At 39.8% G+C, this 23,169-nt stretch overlaps 1 protein-coding gene across 4 annotated transcripts in view; it reads right to left on the reverse strand.

Annotated features, from left to right (window-relative positions):
• The window catches only part of gramd1bb (GRAM domain containing 1Bb), a 76,001-nt gene that overhangs the window by 4,968 nt on the left and 47,864 nt on the right, over positions 1–23,169 (reverse strand). The window contains exons 4-23 of one of the 4 annotated variants that reach the window (XM_044353463.1): positions 22,147–22,357; positions 19,361–19,381; positions 17,873–17,896; positions 15,363–15,383; positions 14,696–14,719; positions 8,054–8,138; positions 7,340–7,443; positions 7,138–7,233; positions 6,651–6,731; positions 6,413–6,528; positions 5,112–5,274; positions 4,773–4,965; positions 4,489–4,632; positions 4,249–4,367; positions 3,986–4,128; positions 3,697–3,800; positions 3,107–3,407; positions 2,823–2,834; positions 2,547–2,654; positions 1,151–1,271 (exon numbers count right to left, since the gene is read on the reverse strand). In XM_044353463.1, coding sequence (XP_044209398.1) covers positions 1,151–1,271; positions 2,547–2,654; positions 2,823–2,834; positions 3,107–3,407; positions 3,697–3,800; positions 3,986–4,128; positions 4,249–4,367; positions 4,489–4,632; positions 4,773–4,965; positions 5,112–5,274; positions 6,413–6,528; positions 6,651–6,731; positions 7,138–7,233; positions 7,340–7,443; positions 8,054–8,138; positions 14,696–14,719; positions 15,363–15,383; positions 17,873–17,896; positions 19,361–19,381; positions 22,147–22,357 — 2,191 coding nt within the window. The remainder of the gene's footprint in view (positions 1–1,150; positions 1,272–2,546; positions 2,655–2,822; positions 2,835–3,106; positions 3,408–3,696; positions 3,801–3,985; positions 4,129–4,248; positions 4,368–4,488; positions 4,633–4,772; positions 4,966–5,111; positions 5,275–6,412; positions 6,529–6,650; positions 6,732–7,137; positions 7,234–7,339; positions 7,444–8,053; positions 8,139–14,695; positions 14,720–15,362; positions 15,384–17,872; positions 17,897–19,360; positions 19,382–22,146; positions 22,358–23,169) is intronic. The other 3 variants (XM_044353465.1, XM_044353466.1, XM_044353467.1) reach the window with 3 other exon arrangements.

Genomic DNA, 23,169 nt, shown 5'->3' on the forward strand with positions numbered 1-23,169 from the left:
TGGGATGATTCTTCTACAGCTTTCTTTAAGTTCACTCAGTCATGATGCTTATTTATTGCCTAGCATTTGGAAATGTAGCAGAAGATTAGCCTATATGGGCTTTGACTGAACAAGATTCCTGGCCTGTGATGACTCTGAAGGTCACCACAAGAGGATTTTGTGATAGTGGTTTATTTAGCAATTCTGTAGCTAAAATACACGTGTTTTAAACATAGGATATGACTGGATATCAGTCTTGGGTTAGGCAGCATAGCTATTTTTGGTTTTTGTGAATTTCCCCTCTAGTGACCAATAAAAATGTTTTAATATTGCTTTGTGTGATAGTTATTGCTTCTGTCTCCCAGAAAAAAAAATTGTTTGTGGTGAGTACAGTAACTGTTGTTACAGTAACAAAAATGTCCAGCAAATTTTTTGCTCGACATGAATATATGATTCATTGAAGAAAAAGTTGGACTGCCCGACAAATGTCTAAGGCTGCTACTAACAATTAATTTCCTCATCGATTAATCTGAAGATTATTTTCTTGATTAATTGTTTTGTTGATAAAATGTCAGAAAATAGTGAAAATGCCCAGAGTCAAAGGTGGCGTCTACAGATGTCAATTTAATGTCATGTATGACAAAGAAAACCATTAAATCATCACATTTTAGAAGCTAAAAGCAGTACATTTTTAGCACGTTCGCATAAAAAATGACTTAAACAATTAATTGATCAAAATAGTTGCTAATAAATTTCCTGTAGATTGACTAATTGATTAATCGTTGCAGCTCTACAAAGGTCCATGACTGAAACATATCTGTAATAAAGTCAGTGCTGTTATTGTGCAGGAGTTTAACTCACTTCATTTTCATATGCACTTGTCCACAGACAACACTTGGTTTCATGATTTTTGAGCATAGCTGAACAAATGTAAATGATGTTACAATGAAGTAGTTTGATTTAATGTTTGGTACAAGACTTCCAAAATGTACAACAGCCAGAGGAGCCAGAGCCTCTACTGACTGCAGACATATAACCACTACTACTGCACTTCAACTGCAATAGACACACAAAATGTAAATGAAATACAAATGCTGTCTGTAGGTTGTTAAAAATTTGGGAACGTCCCTTTCCAACGTGATTCTGAGAACATCTCTTTGTGTCTGAGTACCTGGTCTAGCAGCACTACTGACGACTTGATAATCTCCCTCCACTTCTGCAGCTCGGCGTCATGGTAACGCTGCTGTGCCTCCAGTAGCTGGGCCCACTCCATCTGCGTCTGAGGCAGTTTACTGGGAAGAACACACACACACACACACACACACACACACACACACACACATTAGCAAAATCAGGGTGCAGCCACTGAAGCATAACTTCCATTTTGAGACATGGCCAACACACAATTTGGTAAATTGTTTCAGTAAGCTCAGACCTATTGAGGGGTAATTTTAGAAGCTCTGTGTTTTCCTGTCACACACATCGACGGCCATATGGATATAGTTTAGTGTGTATGTCTGACTGTGTGTGTGTGTGTGTATGTTTATGTCTGTAACTATAAGTTTAAATTTGTTTGTGACCGCCTTTTGGGCAAACAGCCAAATAACTACAGCAGGACTCAATTCAGTCTCATTCTGCAGCGATAAAGTTTTTGTGGCCAGAAATGCTTCAAAGGCCCATCTAAACTAGGGTAAGTAATGTATTTTAGGAGCATTTTTTGTTATATTTGTTGAAATCCTCTATACATCAATCAATAGCAACAGCAATCAATAATCCCATCGCCACTTCCTGTCCGTCAGTATCCCACTGCTCGCCCGGCAGTGGGATACTGCCGGGCGAGCAGTGGGATACTGACGGATAGGAAGTGACGGGACTGAATGAATTGCAGAAGGAGAGAAAAAAAGATGGGAAAATCAACAAAAAGCAGAATGAAAAGCAACATGCACTCATTGGACTATTGCCTGTAGCGCAGGGGAAACTGAACACCACATAATCTTATCAACACGCCAGAGCGAGAGACTTTCAATGGAAGTGAACTCGGCTCCCAGAAGTGAAAAGCAGTGATAGATTTTTATGTATCACTGTGGCTTCAGTTCAGATACTGAGTCATCTGTGCTGCTCGTTGCTGTGGGACTCGGTTCAAAGCTGCAGGTCCAGCACTCCGACATACTAGTTACTGAGAAGGTTTTAGAGACGGACAATGAAAGAGATGTGATATCACTCAAATTCAAGCAGGGAGATGGGACACTCATTACCTTTGTGGCGGGCTTCAAAACAGGTGAGAGGTGGTCCTATTTACCATTTATTAACTTGGTTGTTTTGCCTTGAAAGGAAGTTGCGTATGTGTGAGTGAGTACAATATGAATCACGTGCATATGTCCGTGCTGGTCTGGTGGGAGGGGCTTAGGACAGAGAGCGGAGGGGGGAGAGCTGCAGCACGAGGGCTTTATTTTCTGCCTTTTCCAGAACACTACCGATCCCAGCTTTAAACATGTTAAATGTCTGTAATAAAGGAGTTTTTTATGAATAATGGATGACAAAAACATTGTGTAAAAATGTGCATGTACCTTTCATGAAGCCGCAGCCCTTGCCAGGTTGTTAAGGACTGTGCAGAATACTCCAGCATCCACAGCTTGTAGAAGAGCATCATATTGAGGAACACCAGCAGCACCAGGCTGAAGGAGGGCAGGAAAGAAAGAACCCAATAAAGCAAACAAGTCTTCCAATTTCCATTTTATTCATTTATGATGCCCTTATTTAGCTGATCTGTAAATGGAAATGATATTCAAATTTTAATGGTAATACTTCTACTTCTGGCTTATCAGTTCATTCACTGTATGTACCTTAGACAGATCCTATGGATGGCAATGAAAGGAAAGGAGAGAGGGGTTACACTCAGAGAACAACAACAATGAGATATTTACAAGAAAAGATAAAAAAACCCTTTCATTTAAAATTGTAAATTAGACAAAAACTCCTCAGAGATTATTGGGAAAATGAAATCATGGGACGAGCAACTCAGAGAAATGTTTTAACAGATATGAGATGAACGTGTGTGTGTATCCCTGTCAGCATGTGTCAAATTTGCATTTCTAGATATGAGTGTGTATGTGTGTTGGGATCGTACACAAAGCTGATGATGAGCAGCAGTTTGGAGACGCTGTACAGAGCAAAGCCTCCGGGCAGGTGAGAGTGCTCTGGACTCTGGTGTCTGGTCTGCGTGGAGCCTGCCACTTGTTTGATCCGCTGAATCACTTCCTCATCCGTTGGCGTGGTAACGGGGCTGAGCGCCTCGTCCAGATGCTGGCTGCGCATGTGGGGGAGCGGCCTCTTCTTCCGCCTCACCGTGGAGTTCTTCACCACTTTAGCCTTCGGGGAGAGCTGGTGGGCCTCGGTCAGTATCTCCTCCAGCTTGGACAGCTCCAACTCTGAGAAGGAAGAAGACGCATACGTATCACATCTCATCCAGATATATTTAAAGATTGACATTTCATGGCACCGTGATATAATACATTTTGGAAAATTATTTATGTTCTTCACAAAAGAATCTAAAGTATATTAGAAATGCCAATGTGCAGTTGTAAATGCTTTGTGATCAAACAGCTTATGTGACTTCTTAATATCTTTTTTATCCATCTATGTTGCCGTCACATCAAGCAGGACTAATAGTTAAGAGTCTGACCAACTCAAACACACATAACAAATACTCAAGTTTACCAAGATGGCGGAAATTCTCTTCTAGCCCACTCCAGAAATTTTTCTCTATGAAGCCTTTCACCAGCCCCCATGGCTGCTTTCTGAAGCGTAGCTCTGTTGATACCCTAAGAGACAGACAGAAATGCATCTATATAGATAGACAGTCTTTTACAATAAGACATATAATGGCAAAATATCAAATTGCATATTCAAAGTTGTCAGACACCTCAACAAACGATCTAAAATTAAAAAAAAAAAGATGCATATTACAACGTCCCATTTACTAAGTCTCTGATCATGTCTTACTCACCGTAACCGACACTTGTTCTTGGCCACCCGGGTGAGCATGTAGCGGTTGAGGGTGTAGAAGTAATCGTGGTAGGGCACGTCATGTGTGATGACCTCAGCATCGATGATGTAACACTCACTCTCCTGACTGGCCTTGTACAGAGTCTGAAAGACAGGAAATATGGTGTTTCTTTGATTGTTTGTAAGTCACACTAAACTTAAAAAGTATTTAAATTAAAAAAAAAAAGAAGATTTCTCTTCACAGATGACATGCGTTGACTGTACCTGTGTCTCTGTGACAGTAGCTGTTTTGGGAGCCAAGGGGTTGGACAGAGAGATGGTGTACAGGATCTCTCTGGTCTGGTTCCCAGCATCCTCCTTCTTCCAGGGGTGGTACACCACATCTGAACAGCAAAGAGGATTTATGGATTAATAAATCCTGGAGTTTAGCACATTTCTGGTTTGGCTTATTCCAGGGAGGTTAGAGGACAGGCTCAGCTGCAGAAACATCAGACAGACACTGACCTGAGAATCGCCTCTGTTCCATGAAGTCACTCATGAACTGCGACTCCGTGAAGAGGATGTCATAGAGCTTGTCCACGCTGAACTTGTAGACCTCGTTGATGTACTGTCTACCATTCAGATCCTCGTGGAAGGCCTGTACCTCACCTGCACATCAGGGAGATACACAGTCAAGGTGACATATTAAATCAGAGGTGACTTCATGTGTTCAGTAATGGATGATGCGTGAAAATAGTTTATGATTATGTATTTTGTCAGAAGAGTAACTCTGGTTTCCTAGCCCTCACCCTCGTCGTGTGTTTCCGAGGAGTCGCTGAGCTCGGTGGGGATGTCCTCATTGTCATTGAAGTCCAATGAGGGAGAGGGGACGGGACCTCCAGGCCCGCTGGTCTCGTTGTTCTTCTCTTCCACCACCAGCGGCAGAGCCAGCAGCTCGCCGTCTGGTAGGCAGTCTGCATACTCCTCTGCTGGGAGGTCGAACTGGGGAGAGAACAAGGAAATGGGCATAAAACAAACACATTTATTTACAGCATTAATCTGTTTATCTTGCCAAGCAAATGTCCTTAATTTACATATCACTGCATCAATGTGTGTGTTAGTCAAATAACATATGTGCAATAACTTACTGTGATGGGTGTGTCGTGGTTGCCTGGGCTGGGGATGGTGCTGTTTGGGACGACCTTCTTGTGTAGCAGGGGAGGGCTCCCTTCAGGTTTGGCCTCTGCACTGCTCTTAGACAAGTTGTCATTGTTGATCTCATTCTCTTCATTGGGAATCTCTTCACTGAACCTAAAAGGCACCGGAAAACAGCGAGAAGCCAGACATTTACTCATCTCATCTGTAATCCTGGCTGAGTAATGAGGAAACTTGGCTCAAGTGGTGTTTGCAAAGACTTTTCAGATGTGTTGGATTTGAACTTGACATGCAGTAAAATGCTATCATCAGGATGTTTGGGCCAGGATCAGCTTAGTATAGACAGTACAGTACATCTTTAGAACTGAACTTGAGAGCTTTTTATTTAGCAGTTTACAATAATGTTCAGCACACACATAAAAACAACATACACACTTAACAAAATCGTAGAACAGTTTCATATTGGCACATAATTTGCACATAAATTATTATGAGCACATCAAATTTCAGCGCAAAACGCTGATTTACTGCTTAATTGCTTCAACCTCACATCACTGTCTATCTAAATTAGTAATGTTTGAAAGGATTCATGTGCATTTTAAATTAAAAAAACAAAAACTCAAGAAAGCTGTTTTTTAATTCAGTAAAAGTCTTGAAACAAGTTGATATGTGTGGGAATCGACAGAAAATGATCTTACTCCTCAGAAAAATGCTACTTATTGACTCAACAGATATGTAAACTCACAGTTGTATTAAAACAATTATTTAGAATCTCATTTGACCTCAGCTCAGCCTTTGAAATAAATCTTTCTACTCTCACATCGTCAGTTTAATCTCACCCAACTGCTGGATATAGACCTCACATTATCCTGTTAGATGATTCTACACACTCAGCCTGCATTTCAACAGAGGCCAGTTAACAGAAAACTTCAGATACTGTGGAGACCGAACAGATTCTAAACATGACTCTGCATTTGTTTTTCCTAGTAAATCCACTTTAGACATGAAGGAAAATAAATGAAGGAAGAGACAAATGTGTTGCATTTTTGCAGCCTTTAAGCTGTGTAAATAAGCAGAGAGTTGAGAGTGATGGTAAGTGTTTGATTGTGTATCTAAATGGATTAGCTGAGAGAGCTGGAGTGAGTGTGTATGCTCATAAACATATGAGTAGTGCTTGTTACAGCTCATAACGAGACCCTCTAATCAACGTGCAATTTGAGTAATTAGGCAATAAACTTAAAAATGTTTATAGCCGTAACCATAGTAACTGACTATGCAGCACAACCAGACTCACCCCATGGTGTTGAAATCATCATCGGGGGGAACGTAGTCCTCATCATCACTGGTTAGGCCGAGCTCGTTGCCATAGCACTGATGAACAAAGTGCCACAGTTCTTTGGGGCATAGGGGCTGCATGAAGCAATCAGAAAGAGGAATGAGATACTCAACAGTGAAATTTATGAATGTACAAAAAATCTTCTGTTTCTAGATAAATATCAGCAAAAGAAGTGCTGTAGATCAGTCGGGCCTACCTTGTCGAGCAGCGCGTTCTGCCACAGTCTGAACATCATCATGTACGTCCTGTCCCTGGCCCCGAACGAGGTGAAGAAGTGCTGTGAAGAATGCGAGGTAATCATGAGTCTACGAGTCTTGTCGACACATAGTGAAAATTAAAAAAGGTCCATTTCTGAGGTCCTTCTGGTTTGGAATTATTTTAATTTGCAGTGATATATTTTCTTTTTTTTCTTAAATATATGGATTTCATGAAAATACAGAGCATGCGGCATTAGTTAAGATAATTTCAAAAGTGATGGTGGATATCTTGGATCAGACTGATAAAGACTGAAAAACCGATCTTCCACACAGACTTTGTAAGTCAAAGCCTCCCTGCTGTCTCTCTAAGCAAATATAATTAGATTAAATACATATTGACAGTTAAGTCTAAGGCGTGTCCGCTGTATCAAACTATAACCTTCTTCTCACGTAAACGCCTGTATTTGCTAATTCCGTGTCCCTTACCTTCTCATTGTCCGTGCAGACCTGGATGGCGTTGGGAATGAGGCGTGCAGTCTTCTCTTTCGTCATCGAGCAGATGTCCTTTAGCCGCACTGTCAGCTACACACAAATGAACACACATTATAGCGCCAAGTATGACACAATACTGTCGATATTACAGACACGAGAATGCACAGAAGTCCGGAGAGCTAAAAAAAAAGCATACCAGTGTTTCCCAGCGGAAGATGTTGCTATAGAAACAGATCCAATTCTCAGAGAGGTAGAGTCGGCCCTGCAAGAGGATGTCCCGTTGCAGAGCGCAGGAGTAGTCTGAAACATGAAGGGGAGACACACAATTAGCACATCTGAGAGGGAATACTTGCACACACACGCTAGATGTGATGAAAAGTTACAAATGACATCATACAATACAGTAGGCCTACACAATTATTCAATATTTCAATCACTGTAAGTACGTCCATCGATAGATCAAATGAAACTACTTAGGAGGAAACACACATTAAGTCAGGAAGTTTAATTGTGTTATACGCTTGTCACATTGTCATTTCCTGCTGTGTGTCGATCTTGTTTATTAGTTATATTACTTTGTAACAACAAAGCGACAACAAATCAATCTGTGTACCCTAAACCTGCGACATTATGTGCTCATAGTACACTGCAAAATGTACCTTGGACTGCTGTAAAAGTTAATTATCAGGTTACAACTTCCTATAAAAATGTTTGAAGTTTGTTCTACATTATTAGGGAACTACATCCAGACATATTCACAATACTGTCATGATGTCAGCCGTTTGAAATTTCCAATTTTGTCTTTGTCTCCTCTCTGTTGTCAGGATGGATCATTTTCTGATCATTGACAAATCAGCTGCATCCCGTCAGTTCTCAGATGTTCCCTGTGTGTCTCTGGTGGTCAACTCACCCACAATGAGTCTCTCTGTGTCAGGGAGCTGCTTGAAGAGTTTCCTAAAGTCCTCATTGCGCTGCTTGTATGTCGGGCTCAGCACCTGCAGTGACAGACAGAGTGAGAAACATCGCCACACACATACTGCCACAAAGACACACACACACACACACACACACACACACACACACACACGTATGCTTCACGCTCATTCACTCACAAATGTCGTCTCTGTCACGCAGCCCGGGGTTATTTGTTTCAAAGAGCATGTGAGATAACCTTGCTAAAATCACCCACAGGTTTGATCCGGATGTTTAGTTCGCTCTCTGGTTATATCAAAGCTTTCGTTCTGTGGGGGATTTTGACAAGTGCTGGAAATGGATGTACAGTGAATGGCAAGCAGAGGTGTGTCTGTAAGACCGCATCATTAATGATACTCAAAAACAGAGCGTTTTGAAGCGCAATTCCAAAACATCAGCCCGCTGCAGATCATTCAATAAACATGCTGACGTGACTGTAAGCATTTTTAATATGAGTCACATTCTCAGATTACAGAGCATTACAGAGCGGCATGTTTCTGACAATGAGGCTTTTGTTGTGACAAAAAGCAAGACATCCAATGGAAGCTCAGACAGTAAACATTACCACACATGGTGGTCAAACATAAACTTTTCAGCACTTGGGGGGGGGGGGGGGATATCCTCTTCTCGGCTTCAGCAGACTTGATTATTTGCAGAGTGAGTCTGTGATATATAACATCTCTAAATGAGTGCCAAAGTGAGGGCTCTCACTGTCTGTGCCAGATGCTTTCCTTTAACAGGAAAGCTTCAGGAAGCAATATCTGCCAATGCAGTAACAAGAGGTATACTGAAACAAAAGAAAAATATACTCCTTTGAGTGTGGGCTTGTGGAAAAAAGAACATCTTGTTCACATCAAAAATCACTACATGTGCCACTCTTGACAAACGAAGGAATTCTGGGTAACACTTTCTATGACGCCCATGTCTCTAATGCATTATAAATATACTTATAATGGGTAATAATCTGCTCATAGCACTGTATAATTATAGTTGTAAGCACTCATAAATATTCATCAGGTTTTATAACAATAATCATAACACATTATAAAGCATTTAATGACTTACAAGGTCAAGTATCATAATACTTCATAATTGCTGGTCACTCTCTGACATTTTTTTGCATTATATTGCATTGTATTATAATTATCATAGTTGTAATACATTATAATCATTTTATAAGGCATTATAATCACCTATCACTTACTTATAAGTTTTTTGAAAGAGTCACTTTTGTTGATCAAACATTTACAGAAAAGTAAAATATGCAGCTAGAGGTAAAGTAAAAATTCTTTCAGGTATTATCTATAATTTGAGTCAATGTAGTGTTTAGAGTGAATTTTTTTGAGAAACATTACATTAGTGAAATGTAAATGTCCATCATTCAGTTCATCATCAGAAAGTTGTGTCAAATTGTACTCAATTCACTGACTGTTATGACCTGTTAAACAAATTAATTCATTTTATTTTAGTTTTGTGTTGTTATTGCATAGATTTAATGAGTTTTTTCACTTTATTTAAAGTAAACAATGACCACCAGCTTGTAATGTATCATGTCTGCCCATATACCTCAGAAATTTCATTACTTCAGGTAAAGCACCCGATGACAATTACAATCACATTATAATGCATTACAACAGTCATTATAATGCATTATAAAATGATTTTAATGTATTACAACTATGACAATTATTATACACTATGATCCTTGTAAAAATGTCAGTGAGTGACCAGCAATTATGAAGTATTATGATACTTGACCTTATAAGTCATTATAGAAATGCTTTATAATGTGTTATGATTATTGTTATAAAACATGATGAATATTTATGAGTGCTTATAACTATGATTATACAGTGCTATGAGAAGATTATAACGCATTGTAAGTATGTTTAAAATGCATCATAGACATATGCGTCATAGGAAGTGTTACTGAATTCTGAAATACTGTTTGGGAGTATTTGTATTGTGGCCTTCGAGGGAAGTGCGGTGATGAGTAGACAGCTCTAAAAGCATGTGAGTGACATCACTGAAAGGCCTAATCAACTGCCTGCAATTTACATGAATTGACTGAATCCACCATCCTCATGCTTCTTTTAAAAAATCAACAACCACAAACAACCAAACACACCTACACTGCTGATACATCAAGTCATGTCAGCACAGTAACCCGATGATCGCTCCAAACAACAGGCCCCTATGAGCTCTGGAAGAATTCAAATAGCTATGACTCATAACCAAACCAGTTGTTTACTTTAGTAGAGGGGAATTACCACAGAACTGTGATTACAGTACATCAGCATACAGTAAAAACAGAGCTTCCTGCAAAGCCTTTTTGCTGCCCCTGCTCTTGTGACTTCACTTTGTCCTATTAAGAGATAAACAAATCCACACATTTCTAAATATCTCTTCGCTTTGCTCATTCATCTTCTCTTTGTGTTTTTAAGCTTGCAAGTGGAGGACAACTTACAGCAGGGATCTCCTCAGTGTCCCACTCAGGGTCCTGAAGGTCCGAGGCAGCCCAGCCCCACTCCCAACCCCACTCCCCTCTAGCTGGACCCTGCATAAGCCACCCTGCCAACGCCTCATCCAGCTCCAGCACGGCCTCCCAGTCCGACATTGTACAATCCTCATCCAGTTCCATATTCCATATATTGGTGCGTGGATGGAAGCTAATTTTCCAAAACGGCCCCCCCTAAGCGGGCTCCACTGACGTCGGAGGACTTGTCAGTTAGGTGAGTATGTTTGAAAAATAAGAGAAGACTAGAGCTGGTGAATCCGGAGGTGTGGAGGCTGCAGTATCCGCCCCCTGTTTAGGGTGCTGCTCTCTTTCAGTGTTGAACAGTGGACGAGGCACACTCCAGCCACATGATCCTCGTCTCGCTCTGTCGTTCTGTGGCTCTCTCTCTCTCTTTCACACACACACACACACACACACACGCAGGGAGAGGAGTTACGGCCGTTGCCCTCTAGTAACCCCGGCCAACAAGTCCTTTATTATCATGCCAGTAGCTTTTTCCTTTTTTTTCTCCTCCCCTTACTCCTCTTAGTAAGTGTGTGAGTTTAGTGCGTGTGGTGCTGTCCAGGTCTGAGTGCCTTGTAATTACCCTGTTTACGACCAGCAAAGAATGAAGCCAGTTTACTTTGTAGAGACAAGGACTAATACAAACAAAGACATAGCTGTGAAGACAGAGGGTAAGAAGAAGGAAACAGGGCTGGGGATGGTTACAATAAAAGAGAAAATGTGTGTTTTCAGTCCGTTGAAGTAGGAGTCCGTCTTGCTGTCTGAGCAAGTGACTGAGTTACAGAGAACAGATGTGAGCATAACCTCCAGTTACCTCCGCCTGCAAAACAACACCATTAATCTTGACAGGCTCTATGAAGGGTCGCAGGGTAAAAATGGTCAGACCAACATACTGTAAATACTCCTTTGTTTGTCTCTTTCCTTTGATCATTTTATGTGGTGACTGAAATCCAAACTTGAGCTACCAAATGGATGCTCAGCGATGATTTGAAGGTATTAAAGGCATCATGTCCTCCTTTCCTTGCCTTGGTATTGAGGTCATTCATGCACACTTGATACTTGATCCACCTCTGTTGCTCTCAGCAGGCAAGAAAGATGCAAAGCTCGCAGCTTCTATTTTAGCCACGCTCAACAAACAATGTCCTCCCACGATTCATGACTAAAAATATTTTCAAGAGTCAAGATAGATGCTGGGCATACTGATGGAGGTTGCAGCGGCGATTAAAAAACCCCTACTACTACTCGCATTTCATTGACTCCCACTGCAAGAAACAAATGTGTGGCCCACAGTTCTGCCTTCCACCTTCTCTCTGCTGCTGCTTCTCAATCCTACCTTCAACCAGACATGGAGGAGACAAATGTGAAGCAGGAGAAATAGATTGTAGACTTGGGGGAAATAATCCTCAGTAGTAGGCCTCTTGGAAAACAGTGCAGGTCATTAACATGCAGCTCTAAGAAGGCCTTCACCCAGTTGAGAATGCCTTTACATCATGCGGTTGAAATTTCAGTGGAATGAGAGCTCATTTTGCCGCCAGAACAAATTGTCCTTCGGAAATTCTCTCAGAACGATCCTTTATATCCAGCTCATTCAATTCATTTTCTCCGATAAATCAAGGAAAGAAAGAGGCCATTGTTGCACTGATGCAGACGAGTTCAGTGTTCAGGTGACAGTGTGAGACTAAGGATGAGGTGGGACAGTAGATACACAGCGTTTATGGATTTGGTTAACTATTAACTCCCTGGACAAACAGTAGGGGATGGAAGAGACTGGTACTGTAAAGCAGGGTGGGGTTTCTGTGGTTTAGGGGGGGAGGTGTGTGTTCATCCTGTTAACAATAGTTCCATCCTTTTTACTGTGGCTATTCTTCATTTCATGGAAAGTTAGGTATTTCGGCGTATTTATTGATCCCAGTGGAGCAATGTGAAAGGCCTGATGTACTCTGCATCTATTTATGTAGATCCAAACAAATTCAGTGGGTTCACTGTGTGTTAATCTCACTCATTCACGCACTGTTTGTTTGTCAGTGTTTTCCCTCTTGTTGCTAACTTCTTGGAGACTGAGTGCATGGTTGCAGAAGAAGCTTTGTGACAAACTTGTGTGGATGCAAATCAAATGAACAAGGGCTTTCAGATGGTCTGTTGAGGAAGGGCTGCCACTGTGCGGACCTCTAACAGGCTCAGAACTCACATTGGGACGGATGGATTTGTAATCACTGTGGTTTCAGTGCCATGGGAGGTCATCATTGCCATGTAGAGGTGCGCACGTACGCACATGCATGCACTTTTTGACATGCAGGTGCATCATAGGTATGACACCTACACATACAGACAGAACTGTCTGAAGTCAAAGTACCTATTGGACATATTTCACTTATTGACTGAGCTTCGGTATTAATTGTATGATGTAGGATGAGTGTACAAGATGTCAGGAACACTGCTGGTATACTGAGAGGAACATTTTTAAATTCACCATTGTGAATCAGTTGTGATGGTAAATTCCACACACTACCAACTCTAAACAGCATCTAACTATCAGGATAGACTGAAAACAGAAAATGACTTGTGTTAAATCAAGAAAAGTTTCTGTCATTGTTGTTTGACCATTGCACTTATTCCCAGTGATGATCACGAGCACATTACGTATAGTTTCATAAGGATTTTAAGACAAGTTGTATTAGAAGCAGGTGTAATACTCTACTTGAAAGATTACTTTGCTTGAAAGAATAAGGCTGGCATTATTTTGTATCTTTGATATTGCTAAGAAATCCCCTGAAATGACCAAAACAAATAATGCTTTAATCCATCTCTCAATACTTTTCGACTTGTCTGTGGCACTCAGAACCAAGCACATTGGTTCCTACTGAGGATGTAAAACTTTAAAAACAGGTCTCACATATAAAGTTAAAATCATTTTCTAAAACAGCTGGGTACTGTAGTTTTTTTGCAAACATTACTCAAACAGGACGAAATAGTTCATCTGTTGGAGACAATTTTCAGCTGCTGATTTGCTTTGGCAGTGATGATACTTGTTAGTAAGTAATTTATTTTTGGCTTTGGTCATTTAATAGGAGGATTTGCTGACATTGAAAAAAATATCAAATATCACCAGCATTATCCTTCTAAGACTCTCTATTAGACAAAATGAATTATATTAACAGATTATCTTTTTGCAGTGTATTTAAAGACAAGACCAGATGGTCCTGGTATCTTGTACACTTGATGTATACTGTGCTGGCAATCAGCTGTTTGTCATCTGCAAACATGACATTTACATCTTTTAGACATTAACAGGGTACATGTCAGAGCAACATCAACCCTAAATTGTTACTTGTTATGCTCCTTTCTTATTAGTAGAGGAAATGTGAGTGGCTTACTACAGCTGAGTGCATTAGAGAAATATTTAAGACGCTGTCTGGACTTTTTGGACCAAGCCTCATTTGAACACATCACTATCTCCAAGGAGGTCTCTGTGTTGTCTTCTGATTGTGATACCCCTACACTGAAACCAAAGGTCCCAATGTCCATGTTTTTAGGACATGGGGGAAACAGAGTTGGACTGGAAGAAAACATGCCATGACCTAAAGCACCATGCTCCATTCTCCTGTTGTTCAAAGGCATTCAAGGCTCGTCCAGAGGCCCTTGCGATGGTTTGTTGATTTGTTTAGTACAGTGAGAAACTCAGTGCACTTGTTACCACCTGTTGCGTACCAGAATTAGATGTTTGAGTCGCGGCAGGCCCTTGACCACATCTGATGGACTCGTAAAATACAAATCCAGAGCAGTCTTACGGTAAGCAGAAGTAAGCAGAAGTTTTGATGCAGCAAATAGGCCCATTAGCAGATAATTTGAAGCTACAGAGCTTTAGGTATACAAAAATTTAAGATATGTCTACTTTAAAATGTGTGGCTTTGCTATTAGGTGGGAACAACACTGAGTGAAGTCAATGGAATGAGAAACAGGCAGGCAGGAGGGATATTTTCCTCCCACCAGTCTGACAACCAGAGAGAGAAAGAGAGAAAGCAAGATCCAGGGTTGCACAAGAATACAAGTCATGCTTACTCTCAGGATGTGTTGTCTTTCATGCTGGGGAGAGAGGGGAAGAGTGTACACACAGGGAATAATAATAATAATAATAAAAAAAAGAAATAAAACAACATAAGATGGGAATAAGTCCAGTAGAGACACTTCTGGAGAAACTAAAGCTGCATGGAGTCAAGTCCAACACCATACTTGCTCACTTTGTGGGTTTATTTAGAAACTGACCACATCTGAAAGAATTATGACGGTGTCAGAAATAAAGTTAGCACACCACCTTGTGGTACAATATAAAACTGCAATACTCTTATTCTGTCAAAGAAGAAATTTTAATATTCTCAAGCTAGTCCTACTCTAGTCCTTCTATTCCCATGATTCCCTGTATCAGAAGAGTCCACCTGTTGCTCTTTTAAGACCACGCTAATCCCAGTCTGGAGGACCAGTAACCCACACAAGTGAACTGGTGCTACAATAAACAGGGTCAAGGACAATGACCTTTCATCTCCTAAGCGGCACTCGTCATTAAAGCAACTCCAAGAGACTTCCAGGAGTCACCCACATGACGTGAACACACACACCAGAACATAAGCTACAAGCACACACACACACACACGCGCACACATCTTTAAAAAAATGAACTGCACATATACAAACACATGTTGGTATTGTAGGAAAAAAAAGCTTGACTTACATTGTACCAGCTTTGGCTCTTCTGCGGAGAGAGAGACAGAGACAGAGAGAGACAGAGAGAGAGATAGAGAGAGAGAGAGAGATAGAGAGAGAGAGAGGGAGAGATATTTTTAACTAATAAGTCATACACACTGCAGCAGGCTTGTGGGCGCATACAGACGTACAGAGGGCGTGAAACATGATCCACCTGATCATAACAAGTTACAGCAAGCGTGAAGGTCAAACTGTACCTCGCACTCCTTCCTGCCAGGAATTACAGGAAGCTATCAATTCTACTTAAAAGCCAGAGACATTTAAATTCTCTTGAATGTTCAGTTGATTATGAACCTCACAGTGTTGAAGTATATGCTGGACATCGGGGCGAAATTCTCTTTCAGTTCACTAACTTCTACATTCAAATAATACTGATGATCACAGAATGACACATAGACCTTTAAATAAATCATTTATTAATTATTTTAAAAAAAAAGAAACTTTTTTCTTTTCTATTTCTGAAGAGAACTGAAAGTAATTTCACCCCAAACCTGCCACATACTGTATCAGCACATTAAGCATATTCTGTGAAAAATTGTGTTGCTATATATTTCATGTTCTTGAAATGCAAAATGTCAAATCATTTGGTCTTGCATAAAGTATCTGAAAGGTTTTTCTTCCATCACACAAGTTCTGTGAAACAATTTTGAGAATTTTCTATTAATTAATAATGTACAACTACCATATTACCTATTCTAAGAAATTGATTTCAACACTTAATAACAAGTGAAATATTTCCAAAGAAAAGCTAAACTGTGAATGAAAAAAAGGATTTTATTCCTTATTCTCCATTATGTGACTTAAGATGTGTATTTCTTGCTATTCGTGATTCAAACGCTCCATTCGCTGGCGACTTACAATCATTTATGAATCTGTGTGCTCTTCATAAACAACACATAGATTCTGTTGCAGTTTTATAACAGCAGAGGGCAGCAGAGATATACAGCATCTTAATAAACATTTTCCAGCCACATGTAACACAGTTTTGCCTCTAACAGTGTAGGAGCAAAAGTCCCAGAGGGGGAAACATGCAGGTGATCATTCAGAGGGTGAAACAAGGGGTAGGGTATTCAGGTGGAGAAGAGTGGGAATAGATGGGGTAAGAAGTGATATCCAGTGTCTGATTACAGTAGTACAATGAATAAAAGGAGCATATTTTATATTGAGGCAACACTCAATGTAGTAACAAAAATCAACCAGAGACAAAATTTTGTTTCTAATGTTTGAAACCTTTTAGTTACATCTATTTAGATTAAAAGCTTCCCGAGCAAGACCATGGTTACACATTACTGTATTTGTTGCAAACGTACTAACAGCCTATTATAGGAACAGTGATTATCAAAACTGAAGTGAAGGTGGAGTAAGAATGTTTTTTGGAATATGTTTTAACACTTACTTGACAAGCAGCCTAACAAATGGCCACATCACTTGCATCACAACCTAAACATAGCACTGCTAAACGTATGTTTCTTTTTCAAAAACCTGAAACACTTTAATTTTTCTTTTGTGCATCCGAGTTTTCTCTGTGTGACAGTGTTTGGTAGTTATCTTCTGTGTGTGTGGTGTTAGTGAGCAGTGAGCTGCAGCACATACAGTATAGCAGGCCTGAGGCCCGGCTGTGACGATAGCTGGGCTAATGTGGGCTAATCTGATCTGAAGGTGACAGAGACACGAGATAGGAATTACTTTGAGGCTACTGTCCGGATAAGGTGGCATGTGTACGTGTGCCACTGTGTTTGACTTTGTGTGACTGCATGCTAGCGAGCCTGTGAAATTTATGACGGCTTCGTTTACATGCAGAGAGACTTTTTATTGTGATTGTATGTGTGTGGTCTGTTTAACAGACAGAAACACTGAGACAGAAAGAAAGAGACTATCCAGCTGTTACATAGAGACTCCTGTCTGTTTATTGAACTATAAACCTTATTATTTAGTTCAAATTTCACCATATATGGCGCTATGGATTAGCACTGCATATACACAGCCTGAAACTGCCCATGTTTCCAGTAGTATCTTTGTTTTTTATATTTGACAATGAAATTACAAAGTTAATTTTAGGTGGGAAATTGGAGGAAACAAAAAAAAATCTCACAGCTGAAAGAGGGCTTTCAAATATGTTCATGGCTTTTACAACAGAACTGTTAGACAGTAAAATGTGAGAGTGATGGCTGTCACTACGAACAAATGCTACAGTGCTGTCAATTTGTCAGATTCAAAAAGAAATAAGCTGTGAATGTCACATTACAACAGACTTCACATAATGCAGAGCTCTTGATGTAAAGACCCTTTTTTTTAAAGTCCTTTCACAATCATTCAGGGAATGGAAAGCATCGGAAAGGACACGAGGGACTGAGTATATCAAAGGGGAGCCTACACTCGCACATCTACAGAGGAAGTGGAGGGCCGGGGGTTTAATGGGGGCCAGCAGGGGTGAGGGGGTTGTCAATGGGTCAAATGAAAACAAGAAGAAATGCTTACTTTAATCAGGTTTAGTCTGTCATACTGAAAGAAAAATTAAAGAGAAAACAAAATGTTAACCAAAGCAGTGAGCAACATGAACACAGAAAGAAAGAGAAAATGAGAGAAAGGGTCCGATGATCTTGTACTCTAACTTACATTACTGCTGTTACAATGCAACAGTTCCAGAGGTCTGACGTAAAAAGATGTTACTGTGCCTCTAAATTGGACTCTCCACTTTGCTTGCATGTAAGCCACATTGATTATCGGTGCATCCTCGTCACTGCCGCCGTCATATGGCCCTTTTCTGCGGAGAGGCAGCATGCCCCCCTTTTGCTGAATGCACTCTTTTATTTGGATTGCATTAGGGTTAGGGTGATCAAACTCACGTTGCTGGGACGACCTCACACCATTTCGCGGGTCATGTGGCCATCGCTGACCACAGAGGCTCACGTGGGGGGATTGCAATAGGGTGGGGGGTGGGGTGATAGGGGGCTTGGCACAGAAATAAGGGGTGATGTAATCAATAGGGATATGTGCGTGTATGTATGTGAAACGGATTGTGCATCATGAGGCCGTTTACTGTTTCCAATTTCTGCCTGTGTCTATGACATTTTGACACATATGAGCATTTTAATAAGAGACCCTTCATACTCAGCAAAATTTTAATGTGTACGGTGACAAAAAAAAAAAGTGAGATGAAGTCTGACAAAGCAACAACTTGGATGGATGAGGCGACAATATGGGCGATACACTAAAACGTGACAGCAGTCTGCAGTACATTTACACGACAGGGGAGGGGGTGGGGGGGATTTTGGGCACGTGGCGCGAGAAAAAAGAGCGAAAGATTCTCTGATGTGGAAAGAGAGAGTGGCTGCTCAAATAACGATGAAGTCCTGGAGCTCGGGACTGGGATGCTGGCAGGATTTTTAAGAGTTTATCCCTCTGCAGCCGGGCAGTTCCGCAGCATGACAGATATAAAGCTCTCATTACCAAAATGTAAAAGTTTCTAAAGAGAGGGACAGCATACAGGCCAAAGTAGAAGACAGGAACTTTTCTCATCTTGGAATCTAAGATGACGTCTTAAAATAAGGCTGAAGTTCATTATTACATGTGTATTTGCTCATTATTATTTTCTTCTTCTTTCTCTACGTTTACATCATATATTTAGAGATCAATATAAATATTTGGAAGCGTAATCAGGAATTTGCTACATTGCATATCACTGGAAAGGAAAGAAAAGGGAAGGTAAAGGTAAAGGAAAGGTAGTGAGTGAGGTTGGCTGTTGGTTTGTAAGATTTTTCCATCTGTTATGATCGTGGGTGCAGATGGTGGTTTGCAATGGTTGCAGTGTGCATAGGGGCAGGCTGGGTTCAGGGTGAAGCATTACAAACAAGGTTGGGACATTTTCCACAGAGCAGCTCACAAGACAAGAGTTGGGGCACAGGGAAGGTGGGGAAGAGGGGGGACAGAAATATTTTGAAGAACAGAAAAAAGAGTAATGCTTACTTTGGAAAGTCGCTTGTGAGACTAGCATGCAATCAGGAGAAGAACAAAGAAAAATTCAGATAGAAAAAAAAATGAAACTAAAACAAAATAAACTGCAAGAAGAAACAGCTGAAAGTACCAACAGAAGAGCTGAACAGTCATTATCAGATGGCACACATTATCATATGGCATGTAGCAACAGCAGCAGCATAGAGAGAAGGCGTGCACACTGTGTCGTGGAGACAAAGAAACGAATGAATGAAAAAGACTGAAACAACAAGTGATTTAAAAACAGTAGACAGATGCGGACAGAGTGAGTAGGTAAATGAAGGAGGGGGTGAGATGGCTTCATTCTAACATTTTGGGACAAAACATTAGAGCCACATGCTCCTTCTGTGAAATAATCTCAACTAGTGAAAAATGTAATTTATCATTGACTTTAGTTGTGGAGGGGAGATGCGAATGAGAAGGAGCATACAGGTTAAATAAAGACTTACAACACCTTAAAAGTAAAGGTTGAGCCAAAGGAAAAAAAATTGAATGATAACTTTGTTGTCTTTCACTTTGTCTGATTTTCATTGAATTCTTCTCCAACTTCTCCAACTCTGCAGTCACTGTTAAGATTAAAAACTAAAAGATGTCTGACTTTTTGCGCCATACACTTTTATAATGCATATAACTACTGTAAAAGAATGCTGTCTCTAACCAGTAATCAGAAAACACACATAACAAATGTCAGCCAATTCTTTTAAGTTCACTAACTTGCTGTTACACCTAAACACATCATTCCTGCCACTTGAATTTTATGCAGAATTAATTTCTTAAATGTGCAAACATGTTCTCGGGATTATGGTAAAATGCAAATTATTAAATGTTGGAAATATCAGACCTCGACTATCATGATCCACCTATGTGCAGTGTTTCATGGAAATCTGTTGATAAGGTGTAGGGGATATCCGTCTAACAAGCGAATAAACTAAAAGGGTCAAAAACAACAACTTTCTTGGCCGAAGTAGAAAAAAAAATACATTGCTAGTTTTGGAATAGGAATAAGTCCACATGGTTTTAGGTAAAGCTTGAGTTAAAATGTTGCAACGTTTCATGCTGTTTGCACCTTATCAAACTAAAACTTTAACTAAAACCGCCTGATACCTGACTGTATCTGTCCAGATCTCGTCTCAAGTGGTCAAACAAACAAATGGAGACATGACTCATTACCTACCCTTGATTTGATAGTGTGTGACATCTTCAAGTAAAAGCAAGCTAAGTCAAGCTAAGCTAAAATCAACTTAACTAAAAGGGCTTTTGGGTGACAGCATTTCAATACTCAACTTTCCTTTCTATCATTACCTTGTAGTTATTTGAAAGAGAAATAAAGAGGCTAAGGAGTATATGAGATGTAAAAATGAAAGGCTGGGATGGAGAGGAGGGTGCAGTCTCTCCTGAGGGGGGGAGAGTGATAGTTACAGCTCACTAGTAACACAGCAGTACGCACAAGTCAATAACCAATCACAACGGATACGTCACTCGGAATAAAGATGGCCCGACTCTGTCACAGTTTATACATAGCTGACTGCACATGTGACAGCAAGAGTTGCCGTATTATCTCGAGCATCATAGACTTAAGAAAACTTCATTCTGGCCATATAAAATCTAATCCAAAATGATGGGCTGATGCCATTAAGTATGACAGCAGTAAAATCACTAAGAAAAGCACACAGCTGCTGACCTTATTTCACTGTTGTCTTATTGATTTGTTTCTACTTTACACAAGAGGAAGCATATATATATATATATATATATATACATACATATATATATATATATACATATATATATATACATATATACATACATATATATATATATATATATATATATATATATATATATATATATATATATACATACATATATATACATACATATATATATATATATATATATATATATATATATATATATATATATATATATACATACATATATATATATATATATATATATATATATATATATATATATATATATACATATATATATATATATATACATATATATATATATATATATATATATATATACATATATATATATATATATACATATATATATATATATATATATATATATATATATATATATATATATATATATATATATATATATATATATATATACATATATATATATATATATATATATATATATATATATATATATAGGTTGTATAACTGTTTCACATCTCATATTGAATTTGCATTAAAGTGAATGTGACGGTTATGAGTTTGAGTGTCAAATGTTAGCATATGTGTAACGTTGAGGTATACTACAGGTCAAAGGAAGTGCTGTGTTTTTTATGTATCCAATATGTCTACCTGGTCATCACACACACTAAGTATGATGAGACTGGTCAGAGATAATGCATAGTTTCAAAAAAAGTGTCTTAAGCTTTATCCTGACTCGTCCAACCTTAATCCATGTCTGCAAAACTGGCACCTTGTGTTCAACAGTGAAGCCTTTCATAACAGTCACTCTGTGGAAATGTTAGCGAGCAGCTTTGTGAAGCACAAAGTGCTGTATGGTTGCTCTCTACTGGGAACCTCTCTTCACAGTGCCAACTCTATTCAGTGGAGAGGACACTGTTGAACATTCTCAACAGAGCTGGAAGCTTTATGTGGTTTCAGTGCTCAAAATGCTGAGAGATAGATCTTAAATAAGTTTTAAATATAACATCTCTATTGAACGGGTACTGAACGAACGAGCCGAGTAAACAGGTAAAAAAGGAGGGTCTCACGGTGCCTCACCTTTGAGTTCTTTCCCCCGCTTCGTGCTGACTGCAGGGAATAGGTTCTCTGGACAACCTGCTCGGGCGTGGAGGGGGACTTGTCAGAGGAATGGTCCGAACCCTTCTCCACCATGTTCTCACCCTCCTGGCTCTGTGGTGTGGGAGAGCGCGAGCGTTTACGCAGGACCGGTGAGCAAGCGGGTGTGCTCTTGTTTGAGTTACTGGCAGTGCTAAAAGACAAGAGAGAGAGAAAGAGAAAGAGGGATGAGAAAAGAGTTAATCAAGTTTTAACATTATAAATTACACCATATACTCCAATATTCCCTTGGATACATAAATGTAAACACCATGGAAGTTAGTGTGTTATAGATGGAAGCAGCACAGCACATACAGTCTTTCCTCAGACTTACATCACTTGAGGCTTAACAGGCTTGAAGCAGCATGTGCTAACCTGGCTAATAACAGCTACACTAATACTGGAAACCAACAACACAACAGCAGCAGTGAGGGAAACAAATGTAGTAAGACACCGTCACATATGACCTGAGGATTTACTCTCTAATGCTGCACTTTGAAAGCAACAAGGAAATCAATATGTTTGTATTTTAGCCCATCACCAATTAGATTAAGAAATGTACTGCATCTGGAAAAACATCCAACTTGCCTGTCTCGACTCTGACATTTATTGAGCTGTTTCTTTAAAAACCTGTGAAATATGAGGCTGTACAATATTTCAGCCTCTTTTTCCTGATAAACTGAACCGGTTTCCATCACGGGTGTCGCAAAAAGCACTGTGCAAGACATAACGAGGATTAAATGATCAGAGATGCAATGTCATGTGGAAAGCATCGTCCTGGCTATCAAAGTAGATGATTCTGTTATCTCAAATTGAGATATATGTTGACTTTAACATGGGGATTTGCTTTAATACTACAGTTAATAGCTCTCCAGCCAAGTGGACGGGCTGTTGTCTTAAGACAGGTAGTCACTGTCCTTGCATTGTATACAAAGTTCCTATCAGGTAACCTCTGTGATCCAGCAC

The sequence above is a fragment of the Thunnus albacares genome, chromosome 6 (assembly GCF_914725855.1).
Source record: "Thunnus albacares chromosome 6, fThuAlb1.1, whole genome shotgun sequence".
In the NCBI taxonomy this organism is placed as follows: Eukaryota; Metazoa; Chordata; class Actinopteri; order Scombriformes; family Scombridae; genus Thunnus; species Thunnus albacares.